Source organism: Schistocerca cancellata, chromosome 6 (genome assembly GCF_023864275.1).
Source record: "Schistocerca cancellata isolate TAMUIC-IGC-003103 chromosome 6, iqSchCanc2.1, whole genome shotgun sequence".
Classification (NCBI taxonomy): Eukaryota; Metazoa; Arthropoda; class Insecta; order Orthoptera; family Acrididae; genus Schistocerca; species Schistocerca cancellata.
The window spans coordinates 425611899-425634122 of record NC_064631.1 but is presented as its reverse complement, the minus strand read 5'-3'; the positions used below and the strand labels follow the sequence as shown (position 1 = coordinate 425634122).

General features: G+C 44.1%; 1 protein-coding gene across 1 annotated transcript in view; it reads left to right on the top strand.

Moving 5' to 3' along the window:
• Positions 1-22224, top strand: part of LOC126088361 (C-Maf-inducing protein-like) — a 938159-nt gene that overhangs the window by 458765 nt on the left and 457170 nt on the right. Inside the window, exon 2 of the mRNA XM_049906499.1 lies at positions 3090-3218. Within this exon, the coding sequence (XP_049762456.1) occupies positions 3090-3218 (129 nt within the window). The remainder of the gene's footprint in view (positions 1-3089; positions 3219-22224) is intronic.

The window sequence follows — 22224 nt, the reverse complement described above, 5'->3', positions numbered from 1 at the left end:
CAAACGAAAAAAGAATGACAGATTAAAAAATTAGAGCAAATAAAGCCAATACGATAAGAAAATAATGCAGCATAGTATTAGAAATAAAAAAATTACATTTAAGCAATTTAATTGAATAAAAATAATAACGAGACTCTTTTGATTAGATACAGAAATCAAAAAATTCATTACATTTGATGGGTTTCGAACCTACGGCTTTCTACATTTCACGCTTGTACACTTAGCATTTTGCTTGGGCCATAACTCTTAGCAGTTGATAATAACTACGGTGACTCAGTCGCAATGATGAATTGCACCCCTCGAAAATTCATGTATGTGTGTATGTGTGTGTGTGTGTGTGTGTGTGTGTGTGTGTGTGTGTGTGTGTGTGTGTGTGTGTGTTTGATGTGGTTATTATACATATGACGAAATGAGAGCCAGACCCATAACGGCGGACAATTCGGGCGTGACGGTGAGAGTTCCGTCAATGAAAGAAGAGCCCAGCGTCAAAGATCTCAATGTTTTTGTGGTCTGTCACTCGTCTTTTATACGGCAACACCTTGTTAACCGTCCTCTTTTTTTATCAACTGAACTAACTGGAAGTGAGACCCGTTAAATAGTACCTAACGTTACGATAAACGCGAAGAACGTAGCTGCATCTTTGCATTTCACCACCACATTATCTGCCTTCCTCATATAGTCAACAACATCGTCTCAGAATTACGACCAGTTCGTCGGTTAAATTGCTGTAAAGTCGTACCGAAACCATCCTATGCCACACCATAGAGCCAGAGGAATATTGACTATATTGCTGCCAAGAAGGTTTGTTCGGAAGTACGCTGCAACAATAATCGAAAGCACCTGAAATGTCAGTACTCCTCCAGCAGGGACATCTGCGCTAAGTGTATAATTTTGAAGCTACCCTCTGCATTCAGATATGCAAATATCTTCTTAATACTCAATCCCAGCCTTCACTGTTCTGTTCGAGAGCACAGAATGCACTGAAGTTGTCTGAAAGGAAGCACAAATCGAGAAAAACTGGAAAGCTATGTACGTTTCTCCTCTGAATTATACTGACAGTAATTATTTTCATCACCCCCTCAATAAGTCTAGCGTGATCAGTGTCGAAATTTTTTTTTCATTATTTGCTTTGCACGTTTCATTCTCTATTCTTAAAATAAGAGCGGGCTATCATAGTTTGGACCTGCTGTAAAATCAGGGTCTTTTCAGATAATTACAGGGCGAGTTACCGGTGAGGCCGAGGGAGCCCCGATCGGGGAATATTACGACGGTATTTCCACTTACTTCATTACAACCAATGGAAGTCTCTTAAACACATTGTTCAGAATCAGGGGGTAGGGATTATACACTCCTGGAAATGGAAAAAAGAACACATTGACACCGGTGTGTCAGACCCACCATACTTGCTCCGGACACTGCGAGAGGGCTGTACAAGCAATGATCACACGCACGGCACAGCGGACACACCAGGAACCGCGGTGTTGGCCGTCGAATGGCGCTAGCTGCGCAGCATTTGTGCACCGCCGCCGTCAGTGTCAGCCAGTTTGCCGTGGCATACGGAGCTCCATCGCAGTCTTTAACACTGGTAGCATGCCGCGACAGCGTGGACGTGAACCATATGTGCAGTTGACGGACTTTGAGCGAGGGCGTATAGTGGGCATGCGGGAGGCCGGGTGGACGTACCGCCGAATTGCTCAACACGTGGGGCGTGAGGTCTCCACAGTACATCGATGTTGTCGCCAGTGGTCGGCGGAAGGTGCACGTGCCCGTCGACCTGGGACCGGACCGCAGCGACGCACGGATGCACGCCAAGACCGTAGGATCCTACGCAGTGCCGTAGGGGACCGCACCGCCACTTCCCAGCAAATTAGGGACACTGTTGCTCCTGGGGTATCGGCGAGGACCATTCGCAACCGTCTCCATGAAGCTGGGCTACGGTCCCGCACACCGTTAGGCCGTCTTCCGCTCACGCCCCAACATCGTGCAGCCCGCCTCCAGTGGTGTCGCGACAGGCGTGAATGGAGGGACGAATGGAGACGTGTCGTCTTCAGCGTTGAGAGTCGCTTCTGCCTTGGTGCCAATGATGGTCGTATGCGTGTTTGGCGCCGTGCAGGTGAGCGCCACAATCAGGACTGCATACGACCGAGGCACACAGGGCCAACACCCGGCATCATGGTGTGGGGAGCGATCTCCTACACTGGCCGTACACCACTGGTGATCGTCGAGGGGACACTGAATAGTGCACGGTACATCCAAACCGTCACCGAACCCATCATTCTACCATTCCTAGACCGGCAAGGGAACTTGCTGTTCCAACAGGACAATGCACGTCCGCATGTATCCCGTGCCACCCAACGTGCTCTAGAAGGTGTAAGTCAACTACCCTGGCCAGCAAGGTCTCCGGATCTGTCCCCCATTGAGCATGTTTGGGACTGGATGAAGCGTCGTCTCACGCGGTCTGCACGTCCAGCACGAACGCTGGTCCAACTGAGGCGCCAGGTGGAAATGGCATGGCAAGCCGTTCCACAGGACTACATCCAGCATCTCTACGATCGTCTCCATGGGAGAATAGCTGCCTGCATTGCTGCGAAAGGTGGATATACACTGTACTAGTGCCGACATTGTGCATGCTCTGTTGCCTGTGTCTATGTGCCTGTGGTTCTGTCAGTGTGATCATGTGATGTATCTGACCCCAGGAATGTGTCAATAAAGTTTCCCCTTCCTGGGACAATGAATTCACGGTGTTCTTATTTCAATTTCCAGGAGTGTATTTACTTATACCAATGGATAATATGTTCCAGTTCAAGAATGTTAAAGACTAGTGTGTGTATGAAAGCGTATTTGTTAATCCGCTTGCGGAGAAAAATCTGAGTTGCACGACATCTCCATTGTGGCCGTGCGGCTGTTGATCCCAGTCGATGCGATCGATGCAAGTGCTTTTTGTCAGTGACAGCAGATTATTTCTAAACATAAGTCAAAAGCGAAACAAGTGTGTGAGGGAGGAGCTTCCTAATTTGTTGTTGATCATGTCTCAAGTTCCCGCCTCATTCAGTCACGTACTGATTGCTGTCTGCTTCTGTCTGTTCCAGCCGACGGGCTTCATGGAGACGTCCGTGCCGTACTCCAGCATGGAGGAGGTGTACGTGGTGGCTCGCTGGGACGCCGGCCACAAGTTCTGCATCCGCATCGTGGTCGCCGACGGCTCTTTGCTACTGCAGGTCAGTCACAAAGCTGTGTATGTAAACGCGCCTGAGCACAGTAACTCCGGAAACTGACTACATATAGCTGTGATTAGTCCACAAGTTTATGTAATTGTTCAACATGACATCCAGACCATCCCAGTTTCCAAGACGGGTTGTGGGACAGACGAGCAAAATTGTAGATAGATATCAATGGCCATCGTTGTATTGCAGAGTTGTGAAACATGTTTTATGCTCACGCTTTATGACGTTCTTGGTGAACGAAAAATCTCTATGATAGCCAACATGGATTCCACAAACAGAGCTTGTGAAATACAACTCGCTCTGTTCGTTCACGAGCTCCAGAGCAGGATGGACAATGGCACTCAGGTTGATGCCGTGGTCGTTCCGGAAGGCATTCGACACAGTTCCACACTGATAGGGTACAGGACTTCTATGAAGATAGAACACAACAGGTCGCTCTTAAAAAAATTGTCAAGTGTAGAGGTAATTTCGGCAGAAACTCAAGGGAGTGTCAAATACTGATGACGGTTTCAGGAAGGTTACAACGGCAGGAGACGGTAGCGAAACTCGGGAAGAGCTGCAGGGGATCGATGACTAGTGTAGGGAGTGGCAGTTGACCCTGAAATTAAATAAATGTAATGTACTGAGCGTACAGAGACGAAGAGGTCAACTACTGACCGATTACACTATTGGCTACAAGTCACTGGAAACTACCGTAAAATACGTATCGGTACACATCCAGAGCGACCTAAGGAGGGACGACCACATAAAACAAGGAGCAAGAAAAGTAGATGAAAGACTGCCAATCATTGGGAGAATCTTAAACAAATACAATTCAGTTTCAGTCACGAAAGGAGTAGCTTTCAAAACACTCGTATGACGAATTCTTGACTACTCTACTTCAGTCTGGGACCCTTACCAACAAGGAGTAATAAAAAATACAGAGAAGATCCAACGAAGAGCGGCACGTTTTGTCATGGGATGATTTATTCGGTGCGAGGATGTTAAAGAGATGCTTGACAAACTCCACTGGGAGACGCTACAAGAGAGGCTTTGCGCACCACAGAGACGTTTAAGGTTAAAATTTCGAGTAAATACTTTCTAAGAAGAGTCGTGAAAGACATTACCTCCTCCCACGTATGTCTTAAAAATGATCACGACGAGAAAATCAGAGAAATAAGATGTCATACGGAGGTTTGTTGGCAGCCAGTCTTCCCACGCGCCATTCACGAATAGAACAGGAAAAGTGAGAAAAGACATTCGTACCAGGAGTTCCCTTTGCTAACACCGAAAGGTGGTTTGCAGAGTATTTATGTAGTGTAGAAATAATGTGTACACAGCGGAACATTTTGGGGTAGAAAACACAGTGTGAAAGATGTACACATCTGACAGAACCAAAGTACTGACAACAAATAACTGAAAAGTTTTTTCATGAAATCTGAATACTACCTTAAAATAATTCGTTAAAGCTGCTTGCTGATGTCGACTCGGTTTCATACTGTAACGATAGGAATGTTACTACGGCTTTCCTTTGGCTTGACTATAGTATTCACCATCACGGCTGATCATAATTTTTCTTTTTTGATTTTATCACCAACGGATACATACTGTCCATTCAAAAGCTTGAATAACCACCTTCTGAAGCGCGGACCGTTGCGAGACGTACAGCAATGGCGTCAATGAGTTCCGGAAGGAACAGGTATGTTGAGTCATGATGACTCCAGTGCTGTAGCCAGCTGCGCTATGTTTCTCGGTTGAGGGTCCATGACGCGTACAGTCCGATCGAGGGGCCCCAGCAGGTTCTCTATTGGGTTTAAATACGGGGAGTTTTGTGACCAGGGGAGTAAGATAAACTCTTACTAGCGCTCTTCGAACAACGTACGTACACAGTGAGTTGTGTCGCACGTAGCACTGTCCTGCCGAGGAAAGCAAAACTGAATGTAGGGATGGATATGGTTCCCGAGGATAGAAATATACTTATGCCGACCAATTGGACCTTCCAGAATGACGAGATCACTCGTGGAATGTCACGAAAACATTCCACAGACGTTACTTCCTTCGGTTCAATGGTTCTAAGTACTATGGGACTTAACATCTGAGGTCATCCGTCTCCTAGAACTTAGAATTACTTAAACCCAACTAACCTAAGGACATCACACGCATCCATGCCCGACGCAGGATTCGAACCTGCGACCGAAGCAGCAGCGTGGTTCAGGACTGAAGCGCCTAGAACTGCTCGGTCACAGCGGCCGTCTTACCTCCTCCTGCCTGGACCCTTGCGACGATTGTTGCTGGGTGTTTACTTTCTGATTGTTCACACTAATTGCCATCTCTTCCATGGAGCATAAAACGTGGTTCATCTGAAAAGGCCACCTGTTGCCACACGGTAGATATCCAGTTGCGCAACTGAGTTGCACATTCCAGCCTTCGTCGCCGAAGAACATTAGTCAGCATGAGTGCACGAACCAGGCTGCTGCTGAGGAGGCAGAACGGTCTTGAGGGGACACTGCTGGTAGCCCCTTGGTTCTTTTGGATGGTCAGGTGGCCAACAAATGCATGTTTTTTCGCCAGTACACATCTCTGCTACCGTCTGTCACACCTATCATCTATGCCCCGTAATGCTCCACGGTTTGTTCGACGCCGGTTTTGGACAGCGACATTTTCATCTACATCTACATCTACATTTATACTCCGCAAGCCAGCCAACGGTGTGTGGCGGAGGGCACCTTACGTGCCACTGTCATTACCTCCCTTTCCTATTCCAGTCGCGTATGGTTCCCTGGGGCAAACTCGAAGTTACTTCCCCGTCCCACCATGACTCTCCATCCAAGATAACACGCTGTGTCCTCTGTACCAAAAGGTCCACGTCCAGTCACAAATTTCACTTGATACCCCATATGATCGTACTTTTGACAATAAGCGTAGGTGCGGCACTGGTTCAAATGCTTTTCGCAAATCGAGAAATACTGCATCTACAAGGTTGCCGTGATTCATGTCATGTGCGAGTTGGGTTTCACATGATCGATGTTTTCGACAACCATGCTGGTTCACGTTGAGGTGGTCATTCTGTTCGAGATAACTCATTATGTTGAGCTCAGAATACGGTCTAAGATTCTACAACAAACCGATGTCAAGGATATTGGACGGTAGCTTTGTGAGTCACTTCTTCTACCCTTCTTGTAGATGGGGGTGAACTGTGCCTTTTTTCAACAATTGGGCACAGTTGTTTGTTCGAGGTATCTACGATAGATTATGGTTATAAAAAGGGCTAGCTCAGGCGCAGATTCAGTGTAGAAGCTGACAGGAATTCCATCGGGGCCTGGAGCTTTGTTCAGTTTTAAAGATTTTAGCTGTTTCTCAACACCACTGACAATAATACTTATTTTATTCTTTTTTTCAGGGGCACAAGGATTAAATTGGGGCAGTTGTCCTGTGTTTTACTTTGTAAAGGAATATTTGAAAACGGAATTAAATATTGCAGCTTCTGCTTTGCTACCCTCAATTTCAGTTCCTGTCTCATTCACTAGGGACTGGACACTAACTTTGGTGCCACTAACAGCATTTACATATGGCCAGAATTCCTTGTGAAAGGTAACGTGACAATATTCTGCTGTGGAAGTCATTGAAGGCATCATGCACTGCTCACTTGACAGCAAAACGCGTTTCATTCATCACCCCTCTATCTATAGCCGTACGCAGTAATCTTTGTTTCTTTAGAAGTTTCTTTATAGTGACTGTATGCCGTGAAGGTTCCCTCCCATTATGAACTGTTCTACTGGGCGCATATATGTCCAGAGCGCGGTCAGATATTCTACCCGTGTAGAGATGTTTGTGTCGGCGCCGTGTCACCCCTAAGGCTTTTCTCGGCAGTGCTCTGACTAGGAGAGTTGCGAGTGGAGCGCCTGTATGGCCAGGCGGTGCGTGGGCCGGCGTTCCACTGTTCCGCCTGGAAGCCTCCCGCAGGGACCGGCGAAGTCTCGAGAGCGCGTCTGGCCTGACTGACTGACTGACGGCTTCGAGTGGGCGCGCATGAGCCATCCAGCGGGAATCGCTCCACCCTGTCTGTCTTCCCACCCGACAGCCGTACCGCCTTCGGGGACGGCGGCTGAGCAGGCGTAACCGCGAGGCTGTTGCCTCGCTTACGTTTTGACTTGATTGTGTGTGAGTTTCTTGGCGTCTCTACAGCTAATAACTAAACCTTTCTCTTAGGGAGCTCTAATAAAATATTATTATTCATGTGTTGGCCATACTGAACCACGCGATGTACAATAAGGGACATTTTCATAGTTTTGTTTTAGCTTCCAATTGTGTCTTTACTCCTTTCGTGCTCTGAGAAACGACCTTTTCCCGTTCTTCAGACCGAACTCATCCGGTCGTCTTGGCTTTTTCTCTCTGAGCAACTGTTCAGTCGTGACTTTCCTGATTAAGCCGGCCGGAGTGGCCGAGCGGTTCTAGGCGCTACAGTCTGGAACCGCGCGACCGCTACGGTCGCAGGTTCGAATCGTGCCTCGGGCATGGATGTGTGTGATGTCCTTAGATTAGTTAGGTTTAAGTATTTGTAAGTTCTAGGGAACTGATGACCTCCGAAGTTAAGTCCCATAGTGCTCAGAGCCATTTGAACCTTTTTTTTTCCTGATTAAAAATTTTTCTGGCTGATGTTTTAGGTTGCGTTATACCTGCTACCATCAGCTGTTCTTTAACTGTGTACGTTTTATAAAGACACTTTTAATCAGTGCTGGGTACTCTGGTGTAACCAATCATCTGTAAAGTGTAAGTGTTTGTGGTGTGCGTACTGTAAGACCTTCGGTACACGCACACCATCAGATTATTTGACTTGTCGCTCTAACGAAGTAGGCGAGTGTCAGCAATATGTCTCGTGGTCTTATAGTGGCGTGTTTATCTTCTACCGTTAAGTCATACGATAGAAACGCCACTTGCACGCTTAGATTAGCAGATTGACGGTGACCAACTTTAAACAGAACTTGATTAATTTTCACACACATTTATTAAAATAATAAAAAGCATACACATTACGTAACTTGATTCTGGAAGCTGTTTACAATTGACAATCTGAAGTTCAAAATGGTTCAAATGGCTCTGAGCACTATGGGACTTAACATCTGTGGTCATCAGTCTCCTAGAACTTAGAACTACTTAAACCTAACTAACCTAAGGACATCACACACATCCATGCCCGAGGCAGGATTCGAACCTGCGACCGTAGCAGTCACGCGGTTCCAGACTGAGCGCCTAGAACCGCAAGACCACCGCGGCCGGCATCTGAAGTTCCTTTGGTCTTGGTATGTTAATCTTATTCTCACATATCTCTGATACTTGACAAAGTGTCTATTCATTTATCTTCATGGGTATGTACAGGAATACGGTAATATTATTAGGCGCAGGCTAAAACTTGACTATAGACAGATGCAGACTAATGCAGACTGACTGATCGGAGGTCTGTACACTCGTTATAATACCTCGCTTGTTCAGATATCACTGCAAGAGTGTGATCCGTAAGGAGAAAAGGTTCTACTTTAGCACAAATCTCATTGGCTGCGTTACATATTAATACGCGGATCGGCGGAAGTAGAATTTGGTCCGTCTCTAAGGCAGCGCCTTCTCGTAGCGCGGAGACGGACGAGCGCTGCGCCTGCGCTGTTGTGCTTAGCAGGGCGCGCTCTAGTGGGAAAGTTGTGTACGCGCTGACTACGCGGAACTATGTACACAACAGTGTTTAAGTTAATCTGTCAGAAGAAAGTTATTACTTTTACATTTCAGTGTGCACGTTAGATTTTACTCTGTGTATGTAATGTAACATTATGCTCAGTGATGGTTGTACGTAACCTTTACTTATAGTGCAAATGAAACTTGTGTGTTCAAAGTACCTAAGTGCATTTTACGAACTTTACATGCAATCCTCATGAACAAAACGAACCTGATGAATGACATGGGCCGGCCGTTGTGGCCGAGCGGTTCTAGGCGCTTCAGTCCGGAACCGCGTGACCACTACGGTCGCAGGTTCGAATCCTGCCTCGGGCGTGGATGTCTGTGATGTCCTTAGGTCTGTTAGGTTTAAGTAGTTCTAAGTTCTAGGGTACTGATGACCTCAGATGTTAAGTCCCTTAGTGCTAAGAGCCATTTGAACCATTTTTTGAATGACGTGGTGTAATCTCAATACTTCGGTTTGTAATGCAAAACACTTATACAGGCACTGATCTAAATAACAATAGAAAGTGAATACAATCTGGAGGGATAATCACTGTTCCGTACGTGCCTCACACAACATTTAATTCTATCCCCAATAACAACATTCGCTTAGCTGTGCGACAACGGATAAAATCTTTGCTTTGCAACTCCTTGTCTGAAAAAAATCAAGCTGCTTTCCTATTATTTAAATAATCTTGCCACGTGCAAAGCAAGCTATTACACCTGCGTGATAGACAGTTAATAGTCGGATCTCGCGAACTGAAATGCGAATCCAAAATATCTTTCTTTTAAAATTTTTCTTCAATAGCAAGTGGGATGTGGAGGCTTTATCTCACCTAATTTATAATTTAAAAGAAAGTAATTGCACTTCATATTTGTATTTTAACCAGCAAAATTAACAAGTGTGAACAAGACTTCACTTCTGATCATTGTTGCTACAATGTGAACACAGTTCTGGCTCTGAACACTATGGGACTTAACTTCTGAGGTCATCAGTCCCATAGAACTTAGAACTACTTAAACCTAACTAACCTAAGGACATCACACACATCCATGCCCGAGGCAGGATTCGAACCTGCGACCGTAGCGGTCGCGCGGTTCCAGACTGTAGCGCCTAGAACCGCTCGGCCACCCCAGCCGGCCAAACCCAGTTCTCCCCCAATTGATTGTTTATGTGAAACTTCCAACGTTCACAGAATTTACAGCCAGTATTTAATTATGAAACTGGGTAAAGAGTGATGTATTCCTTTTCTCACTTCATGTATTTACGAGCTGATGGAACAGTAATGGTCAAATAATGCGAGTTACGAAAATTTACAAACCAAAACTGAAAATGTTCCCGAAACGTGACATCCCACTTTCTGCAAAGCCAGTGCACGTGGTTGTATATCTCCTTTAATAAATTCCAGGTTACAGCGACAGCATTCCGAAATTCGGTCTACACACGTCTTCTTCCACACCTTCTCGGCAACCATCATCGGACTGACTACTCAAAAACAACGCAAACTTCGCAAAATTGGTTCAAATGGCTCTGAGCACTATAGGACTTAACATCTGTGGTCATCAGTCCCCTAGAACTTAGAACTACTTAAACCTAACTAACCTAAGGACATCACACACATCCATGCCCGAGGCAGGATTCGAACCTGCGGCCGTAGCGGCCACACGGTTCCAGACTGAAGCGTCTAGAACCGCACGGCCACAGCGGCCGACGCAAACTTCGCAATACAGTGTGTCTCCTTAATACATATGCTCAGGAAAAGTGTTTAGTGTGGACAATAATATCACACATACAGCTGCCACTTCTCATTCTGTAACAACCTTTCAACTGCAACGGTTCACTTTATTGTTCCAGTTCTAGCTTTACTACGGGCTTCGTAGAATTCCTCATTCTGGTTGATTCTATTCTGTTAATATGTCCACAGAATTGTAGCGCGCGATTCTTCATATCCTTGTAATTGTTAGCATACTTTCCAATTTCTTTATTTGTTCTTAGTCTACATGTTCTTTCTACAATATCATTTGGACCTAATATTTTCGTGATTACTTTTCGATTTCTCTCTCCTCCCGTTTAAAATGATAGTTTCAGTCGCATAAGGATATCCTGTTTTGATAACTGCGTTTTAGTGTCTCAGTTTGGTGTATCTGAGATGCGTAATTTGTTATAGCTGTCATTTGTAAGCTCGAGAGCCTCATTCCATTTTGTGAGAACTAATTTCTTAACAAACCTTTGAAACATCCCCTTAGAACAATTTCTGAATTACTGTGCTGGTAAACCTCTTACACTATTTGCTTTTCAAACAGCTGAGCAAAACTGAACGTACTCAAACATTCACTAAAGTGACACACAATATTTTTAGCGCAACGCAATCTGACTTTCAGAAATCGTACAAAGGAATGGCCCTGATTAACATTAACCTGTACCTTTCACAAATCACTTACCTCACAAAAATCTTGGTTATTCGAACTACTGCAATACAGCGAGCGCCACTACTGCCAGCTAAATAAAAGATTCTAAAGGCACTAACTACTGATAGGCATCGTTAGCAAATGAAAGATTTTAATAGAGAACAAACAATGTATTTACCTTAATAATCATAATATATATGCCATCCAGTGTTACAACAAATTTCAAAACTCCGCCGTCTCTCTCCACCACATCCACCACTGCTGGCGGCTCACCTCCAACTGCGCAACGCTACGCGCTGTTCACATCCAGCTGCGGCTGCCCAACACTACAATGGCAGACAACAATGCAAACTAGCCACAAACTGCCCACAGCACAGCCAGTGATTTTCGTACAGAGCGCTACGTAACGTTGCCAATAAGAAAACATAAACAGCCTACTTACACCTTTCCCAGGACACTTTCCTGAATGAATGGTTTCGCCTAAATATTTGACTTCAGAAGCCATCCCGATTTTTCCGTATTTAGTTTTTAGAATTTTTTGTGTGCCAGGTAGTTGTTAGATATGTATTTTTTTTTTAAATAATAACTGGAGCTCTACTCTTCCTGCTGTTTCTTTAAGAATTATACATTTTTGTGCTGTTTCTACATCGTGACATATAATCGCCAAGTCATCTGTAAAAGGTAAACGACCTGTCTGAATACTGGTTCTTCCTAATTTGATCTACCGCAGTCAGTTACTTAGCTGCCCAAATAGCAAAACTCATCAACTATGTTTAGTGTCTCGTTTCCTAATCTAATTCCCTCAGAATAGCCTGATCTAATTCGACTGCATTCCTTTATCCTTGATTTACTTTCGTCAGTATTTATGTTATAATCTCTTTCCAACACTGCATCCATTCAATTCAACTGTCTTGGCGTCTCTGGCAGAATTACATCATCGGCAAACCTCAATGTTTTTTTGTTTCTCCTCTGTGAACGTTAATCACCTTTCCAATTTTTTCCTTGGTTTCTTAGTACAATGTACTGATTGGCAAACACCGGGGATAGCTACATCCATGTCTCACTCCCATCTCAGCTACTGCCTCCCTTTCGCGCCCTTCACCTCTTAAATCCGTACTCAGATTTCTGTACAGGTTTAAGTATTCCTGTCACACCCCGTGTCTTATCCCTGTTACCTTCAGAATTACAAAGAATATATTACAGTAAGCATGATCGAAACCGACTTTCCATAAATGTAGGTTTTCTCTTCTCAGATAAATCTTCGGGTCAGTATGCCATTGCATGATATTGCATTTCTTCAGAACCCAAAGTGATCTTCTCCAATGCCGGCTTCTGACAGATTTTCCATTCTTTTGTAAATTATTCATGCCTCGATTTTTCAATAATGAATTATTGTACTAATGGCTGGGTAATATTCACACCTGTCAGCACTCACATTCTTCGGATTAGGTTGTACACAGTTCATTGAATACTGAATGAATATTCAATGAACTGTGTACATAGCCAGACCAACAGGCATTACATGAATTGACCAAAAAAGGATAGTGCCTTGAGAATGGCTAGTTTCTAGCTGAAATCTAGATCTGCCAATAAAAATTCCTAAGGACGACTGATAGCTGAAGTCTATTATTTACAAAACAAATATTACATTTCTTTTGACATCTAATTTAAGCCCTTAGTGAATATTTTAGCAGATTTAAAACATCCCCAGTGCCTAAACTTCTAGCAAGCATCTAAGAAGGCGGTTAACTGGTATACACAGTGATTTAGCTGCCCATAATGCATGGTTTTATGCAACCTGCACAACCTTCAAAAACCACGAACGAGATTTTCATACACTCTCACTCGCTGCCCACAAACTATTAGTCCTAGAGGAAAAAAAGAACATTACCTTTTTGTATGAAATTTAATTTAGTTAAATTTTGTACTTGGATACGTTTTTGAGGAAGCCACTGTTTTCGAGTTATTAAAGAAAAATCTGCGAAAGTGACCTTCAAACACGCCGGCCTCTGTGACCGAGCGGTTCTAGACGCTTCAGTCCGGGACCGCGCGCCTGCTATGGTCACAGGTTCGAATCTCTCTCTCTCTCTCTCTCTCTCTCTCTCTCTCTCTCTCTCTCTCTCTCTCTCTCTCTCACACACACACACACACATACACACACACACAATGCATAGGTGACGAGAGAAAATTTGTGCCAGAGCGGAACTGGACCCTGGATTTCCCATTTTTCATGTCGTTTCGTTTCGTTCACCCCCTCCCTAGTCTCTGTCCAGCTCCTTTCCATCCCTCAAGTCGCCTGAAATGATTGGGTAAATCGGTTGGGATCTTGGGTATACGTGATAAGAGATAGATATCTCCGGGTGCTGAGACCATGAGGATAGTTGGGCGAACGACAGAATTTCACATAGATATAATCTGCGAATGGATAGGATTACAAAGCTTTGGAGGTCCACATTGCGGTGAAGTGTGCTGATCATAACCTGACAAACAAGAAAATACAGATTTCCTATTTGCGACTGCGAGAAATAGAATGAAACACCACATTGTTGTGTATGCAAATTTTATTTGAAATTAATTTAAAATTAATGTAAAATTACGTATGAGCAGAGAGAATTGTAGGAGGAACAATTTGTCTAATGGTTCAAATGCCCTGATATCATAGTTGAAATAGACTACGATTAAGAAAACTAATCAACATACACTAAGTGATCAAAAGCATTCGGATAACCCCAAAAACATACGTTTTTCATATTAGGTGCATTTTGGTGCCATGTACTGCCAGGTACTGCATATCAGCGACCTCAGTAGTGAGAGAGCAGAATGGAGCGCTCCGCGGAACTCACGGACTTGGAACGTGGTCGGGTGACTGAGTGTCACGTGTGTCATACGTCTGTACACGAGATTTCCACACTCCTAAATGTCCGTAGGTCCACTGTTTCCGATGTGATAGTGAAGTGGAAACGTCAAGGGACACGTACAGCACAATCGCGTACAGGCCGACCTCGTCTGTTGACTGACAGAGACCGGCGACAGTTGAAGAGGGTCGTATTGTGTAATAGGCAGACATCTGTCCAGACCATCACACAAGAATCCCAGACTTCATCAGGAACCACTGTAAGTACTATGACAGTTAGGCGGGAGGTGAGAAAACTTGGATTTCATGGTCAAGCAGCTCCTTATAAGTCACAAATCACGCCAATAAATGCCAAACGTAAGGAGCTTAAACATTGGACGACTGAACAGAGGAAAAACGTTGTGTGGAGTGACGAATCACGATACACAATGTGGCGATCCGTTGGCAGGGTGTGGGTATGGCGAATGCCCAGTGAACGTCATATGCCAACGTGTGTAGTGCCAACAGTAATATTCGGAGGGGTTGGGTTGTTGTGGGGGAGGAGACCAGACAGCGAGGTCATCGGTCTCATAGGATTAGGGAAGGACGGGGAAGGAAGTCAGCCGTGTCCTTTCAAAGGCGTTTGCATGGAACGATTTAGGGAAATCACGGAAAACCTAAATCAGGACGGCCGGACGCGGGATTCAACCGTCGTCCTCCCGAATGCGAAAAATTCTGAGGCGGTGGTTGTATGGTGTGGTCGTGTTTTTCAAGAAGAGGGCTTGCACCCCTTGTTGTTTTGCATGGCACTATCACAGCACAGGCCTACACTGATGTTTTAAGCAACTTCTTGCTTCCCACTGTTGAAGAGCAATTCGGGGATGGCGATTGCATCTTTCAACACAATCAAGCACCTGTTCATAATGCGCGGCCTGTGGCAGAGTGGTTACACGACAATAACAACCCTGCAATGTACTGGCCTGCACAGAGTCCTGACGTGAATACTGTAGTACACCTTTGGGATGTTTGGAACGCAGACTTCGTGCCAGGCCTCACCGACCGACATCGATACCTCTCCTCAGTGCAGCACACCATGAAGAATGGGCTGCCATTGCCCAAGAAACCTCCCAGCACCTGATCGAACGTATACCTGCGAGAGTGGAAGTTGTCATCAGGGCTAAGGGTGGCCCAACAACGTACTGAATTCCAGCATTACCGATGGAGGGCGCCACGAACTTCTTGTAAGTGAATTTCAGCTAGGTGTCCGGATACTTTTGATCACTTAGTGTATACTCACATTACAGAATTTTTTTCTCGTAGTCTGTTTAAACAGAAAACCTGTAGAGTTTTGTTTAAAAAAATATATAGCGATTGTCCGTCTAAATCTTCATTAGAGTTCAGTGCAAAAATTTGAAGCAAATCGATCAAGAACTTTTCGAGATTTTTCCAACAATGTTTGCCTATTGTATCTTGTATATTTATATACTGCACATATTTAAAAAAATATAAAGTCTATGGCTTCCAATTTTTGTTAGAGTATCATGTGAAAATGTGAAGTAAATAGGCAGAGAACTGTTCGAGATTTTTGACAACTTCATTTCCTCCTCATTTATTACACATATATTTGTGTCGAATATATAATTAAAAATTATCTGTCTGTCCGAACGTTTAGTAACGTGTCGTGTAAAATTTTGATGTAAATCGGTCAGGAACTGTTAGAGATTTTCGCTGACAACGTTAACCAACGCCTTGTCTCCATATAGTAGTACAGGTATACATACATATTATATTAAAGATACGTAACCTACGTCCGTCCAAATGTTTATTATGTAACACATGTAAAAATTTCAAGTAAATCAGTCAAGAGCATTCCGAGATTTTTGCTAAAAACCTTTCCCCGTTTTATAATTCAGTGGTGACAAGTGAAAATTAGTGCACGGTTGGGACTCGAACCCGGATTTCCCGCATTGTACGAGCGGTCCCCTTAAGCGCTGAGGCTATCCAGACACACCTCCCTTCCAACCCAAATTCTCAACTTGTCGCACTTTACACATGTAGCGACGACCGTACGTTATCCTCATCGCTCGCAACTTTTGCTAAGTATATATATGTATATATATACACTTACAAAAAATTGTTTAGACTATGTCCGCCCAAACATTTATGAGTGTAACGTGTCAAAATTTGAAATAAAGCGATCAATAACTTTTCTAGATGTTTAGCAACAAGGTTAAACTATGTCTTGTCTACAGTAGTATGGATCAGAACTCCGTAAGTTCTATTCAAAGCCACGTTAGTTTCGGCTGTGTCAGAGGATCGTATTATTTGACTTCGATTGCTTCCTGTTCGCTTTGACGGTCGCCGGTGCCGTCTGCGTTGCCTGTTTCCAACCGCTGACAGTTTCCCGGACAACGGTGGCGTTCTGTCGACAGCCTATTTCCCCCCCCCCCCCCATTCTCACCCCACCCACTCTGTCACCGCAGGTCGTAATTTCCGGGATGCAGCCACGCTGTTATTGAGAAGCCGCTTTGATGCTTCCCTGACGTTATTAAGACTGTCCGTTGTTCAATAAAATGACGAGCAGAAGTGCGTATTTCTCGCTCTTTTAGCAGCCACGAAATGCGACATATTAGGGAAGGAGAAAATTTGGGGGAGGGGGGGGGGCACAGATTGCACTCATATCAACGACATTTTGTTCTTGCTATATTCTCGTATAACCTGTCAAAATATGTAAAGTGTCAACTTCAGCGGAACAAAAATTGGGTGTAAATGGCTGTCTGAAGGGGACTGATGTGAGCATTTCGTCCATATCGTAAAACTGGAATACGATACCATCAAAAATTTACTGGCCTGTTTGTCATTAAGCAAAGTTAATCTAAGTGTGATGAAAGTTGTGTAACGAGACACACCATTTTCTACAGCTATACATAAACATTTTCTCGTAAGTATGACCTACATCAGCTTATATACTTTGTAATCCTTTTGATACCTCTTTGTTGGGGTTGCCTACCCTCAGGCGCTAGAGCAGCCGTGAGACACCACTCAACTGAATGGCTGGCGAAGTCTCTGAGAGGCATATTTTTAACGTGCTCAGCAAGAGTGCGCGGGAGACACCAATGGTGTTGCCGAATTGGGAGTCTTAGAGGGACCCTCTGCCGCTTTATTCATGCATAAGCCATTGTTGCATTCCTCTGATCAAGGAGGGTGTCCAACAGGATGATAATGAAATGAAATGTCGTGTGGCTAGGGCCTCCCGTCGGGTAGGCCGTTCGCCTGGTGCAGGTCTTTCGAGTTGACGCCACTTCGGCGACCTGCGCGTCGATGAGGATGAAATGATGATGATTAGGACAACACAACACCCAGTCCCTGAGCGGAGAAAATCTCCGACCCAGCCGGGAATCGAACCCGGGACCTTAGGATTTACATTCCGTCACGCTGACAACTCAGCTACCGGGGCCGGATAACAGGATGATAGGTAGAGCATAAACACCCTTTGCTGCTTCGGATCAAGTCAAATTTCCTCGAGTGCTTTTGAATGGTCCCTATTGGTTCCACCCGGTATACCAGAGCAAAAAATTGCGGACGCACTACACACCAAAGGAGTCAGATCACATTCAATAGGTTTCCAGCCCCACGATGTCCTTAAAGTAGGGTTGAATCGTCTGGGGGACGTCAGCAGTGTCGAACGTTCTCAATAAGATCGAACTGTTGCTCATGACACTGAGAACTGTCGTTTCCGACAGCGAAGGGTATGGGAATCAGCGCGCCCCAAGGGGTGGTTTCATCGAAGCCCTTTATGCCGATTTTCGTGCGGATTCTGAGCGGCTGTGTGTCTGAAATGTTTTCCTCGGACGCCCACGCTGGATGTCGTGGTTCTGACCCTCATAGCAGAGACATCAGTAGAAGAAGTGAAGTGGCTAGGAGGAGAGGTGACCATCTTCGAATAGTGTGACTCATTTACGATGGCGTTGGGCAAAATTGTGGAGACAAAGGACACTATCAACCCACCTTACAACTCATATGAACTTCTTAGCTGTGGTTCTGTTTTTTTGCACGCTTCGACACTTTTCTGTTTGAAGCGTTGCCCGACCCGAGGGTGACGTTGCAGGACCCACACCTTCGCAATATTGCAAACTTTAAACTTATGCTTCACAATGGGGGACAATTGCAGAATTTCGCAAAAATTACAGTTTTTTTGGGTAGTTTATTTTATTATACGTGTGTGGTTCCTGTTCTGTCGGACATGTTCTTTTGCATCTGACGAGACACCCCACGTGAAAGTAATGGGGCAACTACAGCAACCTCGCAATAGACGTTGATTTTATTGCAGCTAACCGTTATCGGCCATACTGTTCACATTCAGTGGTTGACAAAGTTTCGTGGTGATTCGATCAAAGTACAATAATAAATCGGTATATGGGTAGTTCAGAAACACAATACTGGACGTCACTTAAAACTATTCTGCATGTTGGCCCATGCTTCAAAACGAGCAAGAATCTGCTCGAGGAAAACCATATGTGTAACCTTTTCCGGCCCTTTTGCTTGCAGCACTGAAAAGAACAATGTCTGTAAAAAGTTTTCATAAATTCAGCTGTCAAATGCATTACCTTGTGGAATGCAACGCGTTAGTGTTACACCTTCACTGGCATGGAACATTACGACAGCCCTTCCGATCGTTCCACTGTTGAATCATAGCGCCTTGAAGAAAGATTTGATGAGAGCGCCCCTTGACAAATGCTTTTCGTATCCATTGAAGTGATTCACCAGTGTAGTGTTCACTACATACTTGTTGAATGGGTGAAATTTGCTAATGAGAGGACAGTCCAAAGTTTGGATGTGGACTTTCTCTTCATTTTGCGCGTCGATTCAAAATGTATCAAGAACCTTACAAACTCTGCCCGTATTCTCATCTGATTCTTAGAATTGGTCGTGTTGATCACCCACGGTGGCGTACGGAATGATAAACAAAAGTCAGTTAGGTGTTAGGCGCTAAGGGACAAAGCTTCTACCGACAAACTTTTATTTCCCTAGTGATTCTCGCTTTCTACTTGCAAGGTACTGTACATTACCTTTGACGAACTTCCGAACACACGCATCTGTGACAGCAATTATAAAATATTATACATAAAATATAAATAAACTATTCAGATATACGTCCGTCAGATGCTGTAGGCAGCAACTTGTATGTATTGGCGTAAAATAGGAAAAAAATGCATCAACAGACAAGTTATTGTTGCTTAGAAAAATAAGTACGATTTTGAAACACTCTTTAAGTTGCCAACGATGAAATGAATTCACCGCTCACTCGAACCGGAGGTAGCAGTCGAAACAGAAGGTTACCGTGCAGCTGTAGATAAACAGAAAGTGCTGACAAAGTGTGAATTACTGAATTCATTAGTCGTCATCCATTAGAATGATTAGTATTGTCAAACATGGGACGTTTATTAAGTCAATGTGAACTCATCCAAAGGTTGTGATCACATAACTGGGAGGTTACGAGAAGTTGTAAATTCAGTGTTGTTGAGGCTTATCGCAAAGTAGAGCGCTAGAAGATTTGTGAAGTGCCTGGTTCCATTAGGTTATACTGAATTATTGATTTCAGTATATATAATTCTATCGCCTTTTCCTTGCTCTATTCCTTAGTCAATAATAAACTAATAATTGATGATAATGTTCAGTTTTAAGTTTTTGTTCCATACATTCCTACTTCCAGCAATTATTTCAAGCCATCAAATTACTAATCAAGCTCGTCTTGAAACCATTTATTTGATAGTAATTTCAATTTTTATTCCTTAGAGTGTGTGTCCTCACCAAATTGTGGTTGTTCGTTGGTCTGAACGTGCGGGTATCGGTGTGTTTTCTAGCGACTGCTTGTTTCTGATGTGTGGCGTTACTTACTCCTTGCAAAATTATCTCTGATGCATTAAAGTATTTGAAGGAGTTATTAGCCGTAATTCTGGATACCTTCAATTAAAGTCCTTCTGGTATTTTTAACCCTAAAACCGAATTAACGAAGGGTACTGTTGTAGTGAAGCATGATTCCGTGGCTCCATCCGGCCACGCCAGTATATTGTGAATCTGGCTACATGCATTCTAGTAACTCGCTCAGAATCATTTATTTCGTTCTTTCATTTGGCAGACGGGTTACAGTTATTGCGTTCTGATGTAACGACGAATGCCAAAACCTGTTTACTTGAGGTGCCTCAGAATAGGCCGTCGCGCGGGATTAGCCGAGCGGTCTATGCTGCTTGTCCCGGCGTAGGTTCGAGTCCTCCCTCGGGCATGGGTGTGTGTGTTTTGTTCTTAGGATAATCTAGGTTAAGTAGTGTGTAAGCTTAGGGACTGATGACCTTAGCAGTTAAGTCCCATAAGATTTCACACACATTTGAACATCAGAATAGACCGAAAGTTTGCTTTTTTTCAAGTAATCCTTGTTACGAGAAAACTGAATCAGTTCGAATCGCCTGAGTTAGAAATTGAAAGAGTCCGATAGGAGCTTGTAGAAGGAGACCTTCCATAGTTCGCCTGGAATGTTGTAATGAAGACGCAGAAGATGTAAATCACGGTTGGAAGATGAAGGTTAAATCGTGAATTGGCTTGCCTACAGCTCCAGTCGTTTGTTCTTTCGAGATGGAAATTTAATTCAGTTTGATAAGTGTTACACTAGGTACCTGGCGTGACTGTTTAAGCAAACAGGGCGGTATTCATTTGAACTGACATACGGAACAGTGAGGAACTTAAAAATATTTGTTAGCGCATTTCCAGGTGCAAAATGTTATTACTAAAATAAATAACTAATTTTGGTTTTGAATGGAAGTAAGTTTTGATGGAAATCGTATTTGAAAATTTCTGAAGTAGTTTTATTGCTGTGTCTTCCTTATTTTCTTACTCTTCTTATTTACCCCCGTCCTGCCCCCCCCCCCCCCCCAATGTTACTGCGCTGCTGTAGCCCGGTGCTTCACAGAAGGAAATGGAAGTCACAATGGAGCGAAATTTGATTTATCCTATGCGTACCTCCGAGAAATGTTTTCCCTCCCCTCACTTCTTTCCATTTCATTTTCCTGGTAAGTAATAGTTTCCAGACGTCTGCCAATAGCCTGCGAGGAAAGACGATTAACTGCGAGCAGTATATCGAACTACTTGCGGCAAGGTTTCTGCGTAGCGACTTTATACGTCGGGCCCTTGCGTGAGTGAATCTCCACAACAATAAACCAGCCACGCACGTAAACCGAGTCGTAAAACATTTATGTGGGTCGGCCGCCATCATCCTGTCGGATCTCACTGCGGACCTCCTACGTATTTCAAGGGGCCGCGTAAACGCGGAAGGTTTCTTACAGGCGTTGGCATTGCTTCTTGCCATAGCACTGAATGTAACGTCGTGCTGGAGGAACACGAAACGCTTCCACTAACTATGTGGTCAGTTTGGAAGCTGAACGGGACTGTAGCAAAAACTGTTTCGAAACAATGCAGACGCCGTAAGGCCGGATGCGGGCAGTAGTCGGTGCTGTGCAGTTATCTGAGAGAACACAAACACTGCTGAGGCCAGCACTGCCAGTACTGGACTCTGAAGATCACGTCGTCAACGGGACGTTAAACTGTGACGTCCGTTCCTCCCTATAAACTGGTAGACAGTCATAAAACATTCTTTATATGAAAACCAAGAGGATAACCAGTAAAATATTTTTCTCAAAGGTCATAAAATTTGTTACTGACAATATTACCAAAAAAAAATTTAAAAATCGTATTTTTCTAGCGATTTACAGTATCAATCGATAAACGCGAAGCAAAATTATCAATTTATATGTAACTAACATGGCAACCGCTGCTTCGTTGGCCTAGACTGTGTGGTCTACACGGATTTAAATTTTTATGTTGTTCACAAATTGCAACATCTTATAAACTTATCATGCTAATTAAAGCCATAGAAGCATGGTGTTTTCCGGGTGTAGTTCTGACCTAAAAGTGATTCTGATGGCTGGAGTCGAAGGTCTCTGCTAATCCGGCCTTTTGAGTTCTTGTGCTGATTTTTCTATAAAACTTTCATCTCCTAACACATGCACTCCTGGAAATTGA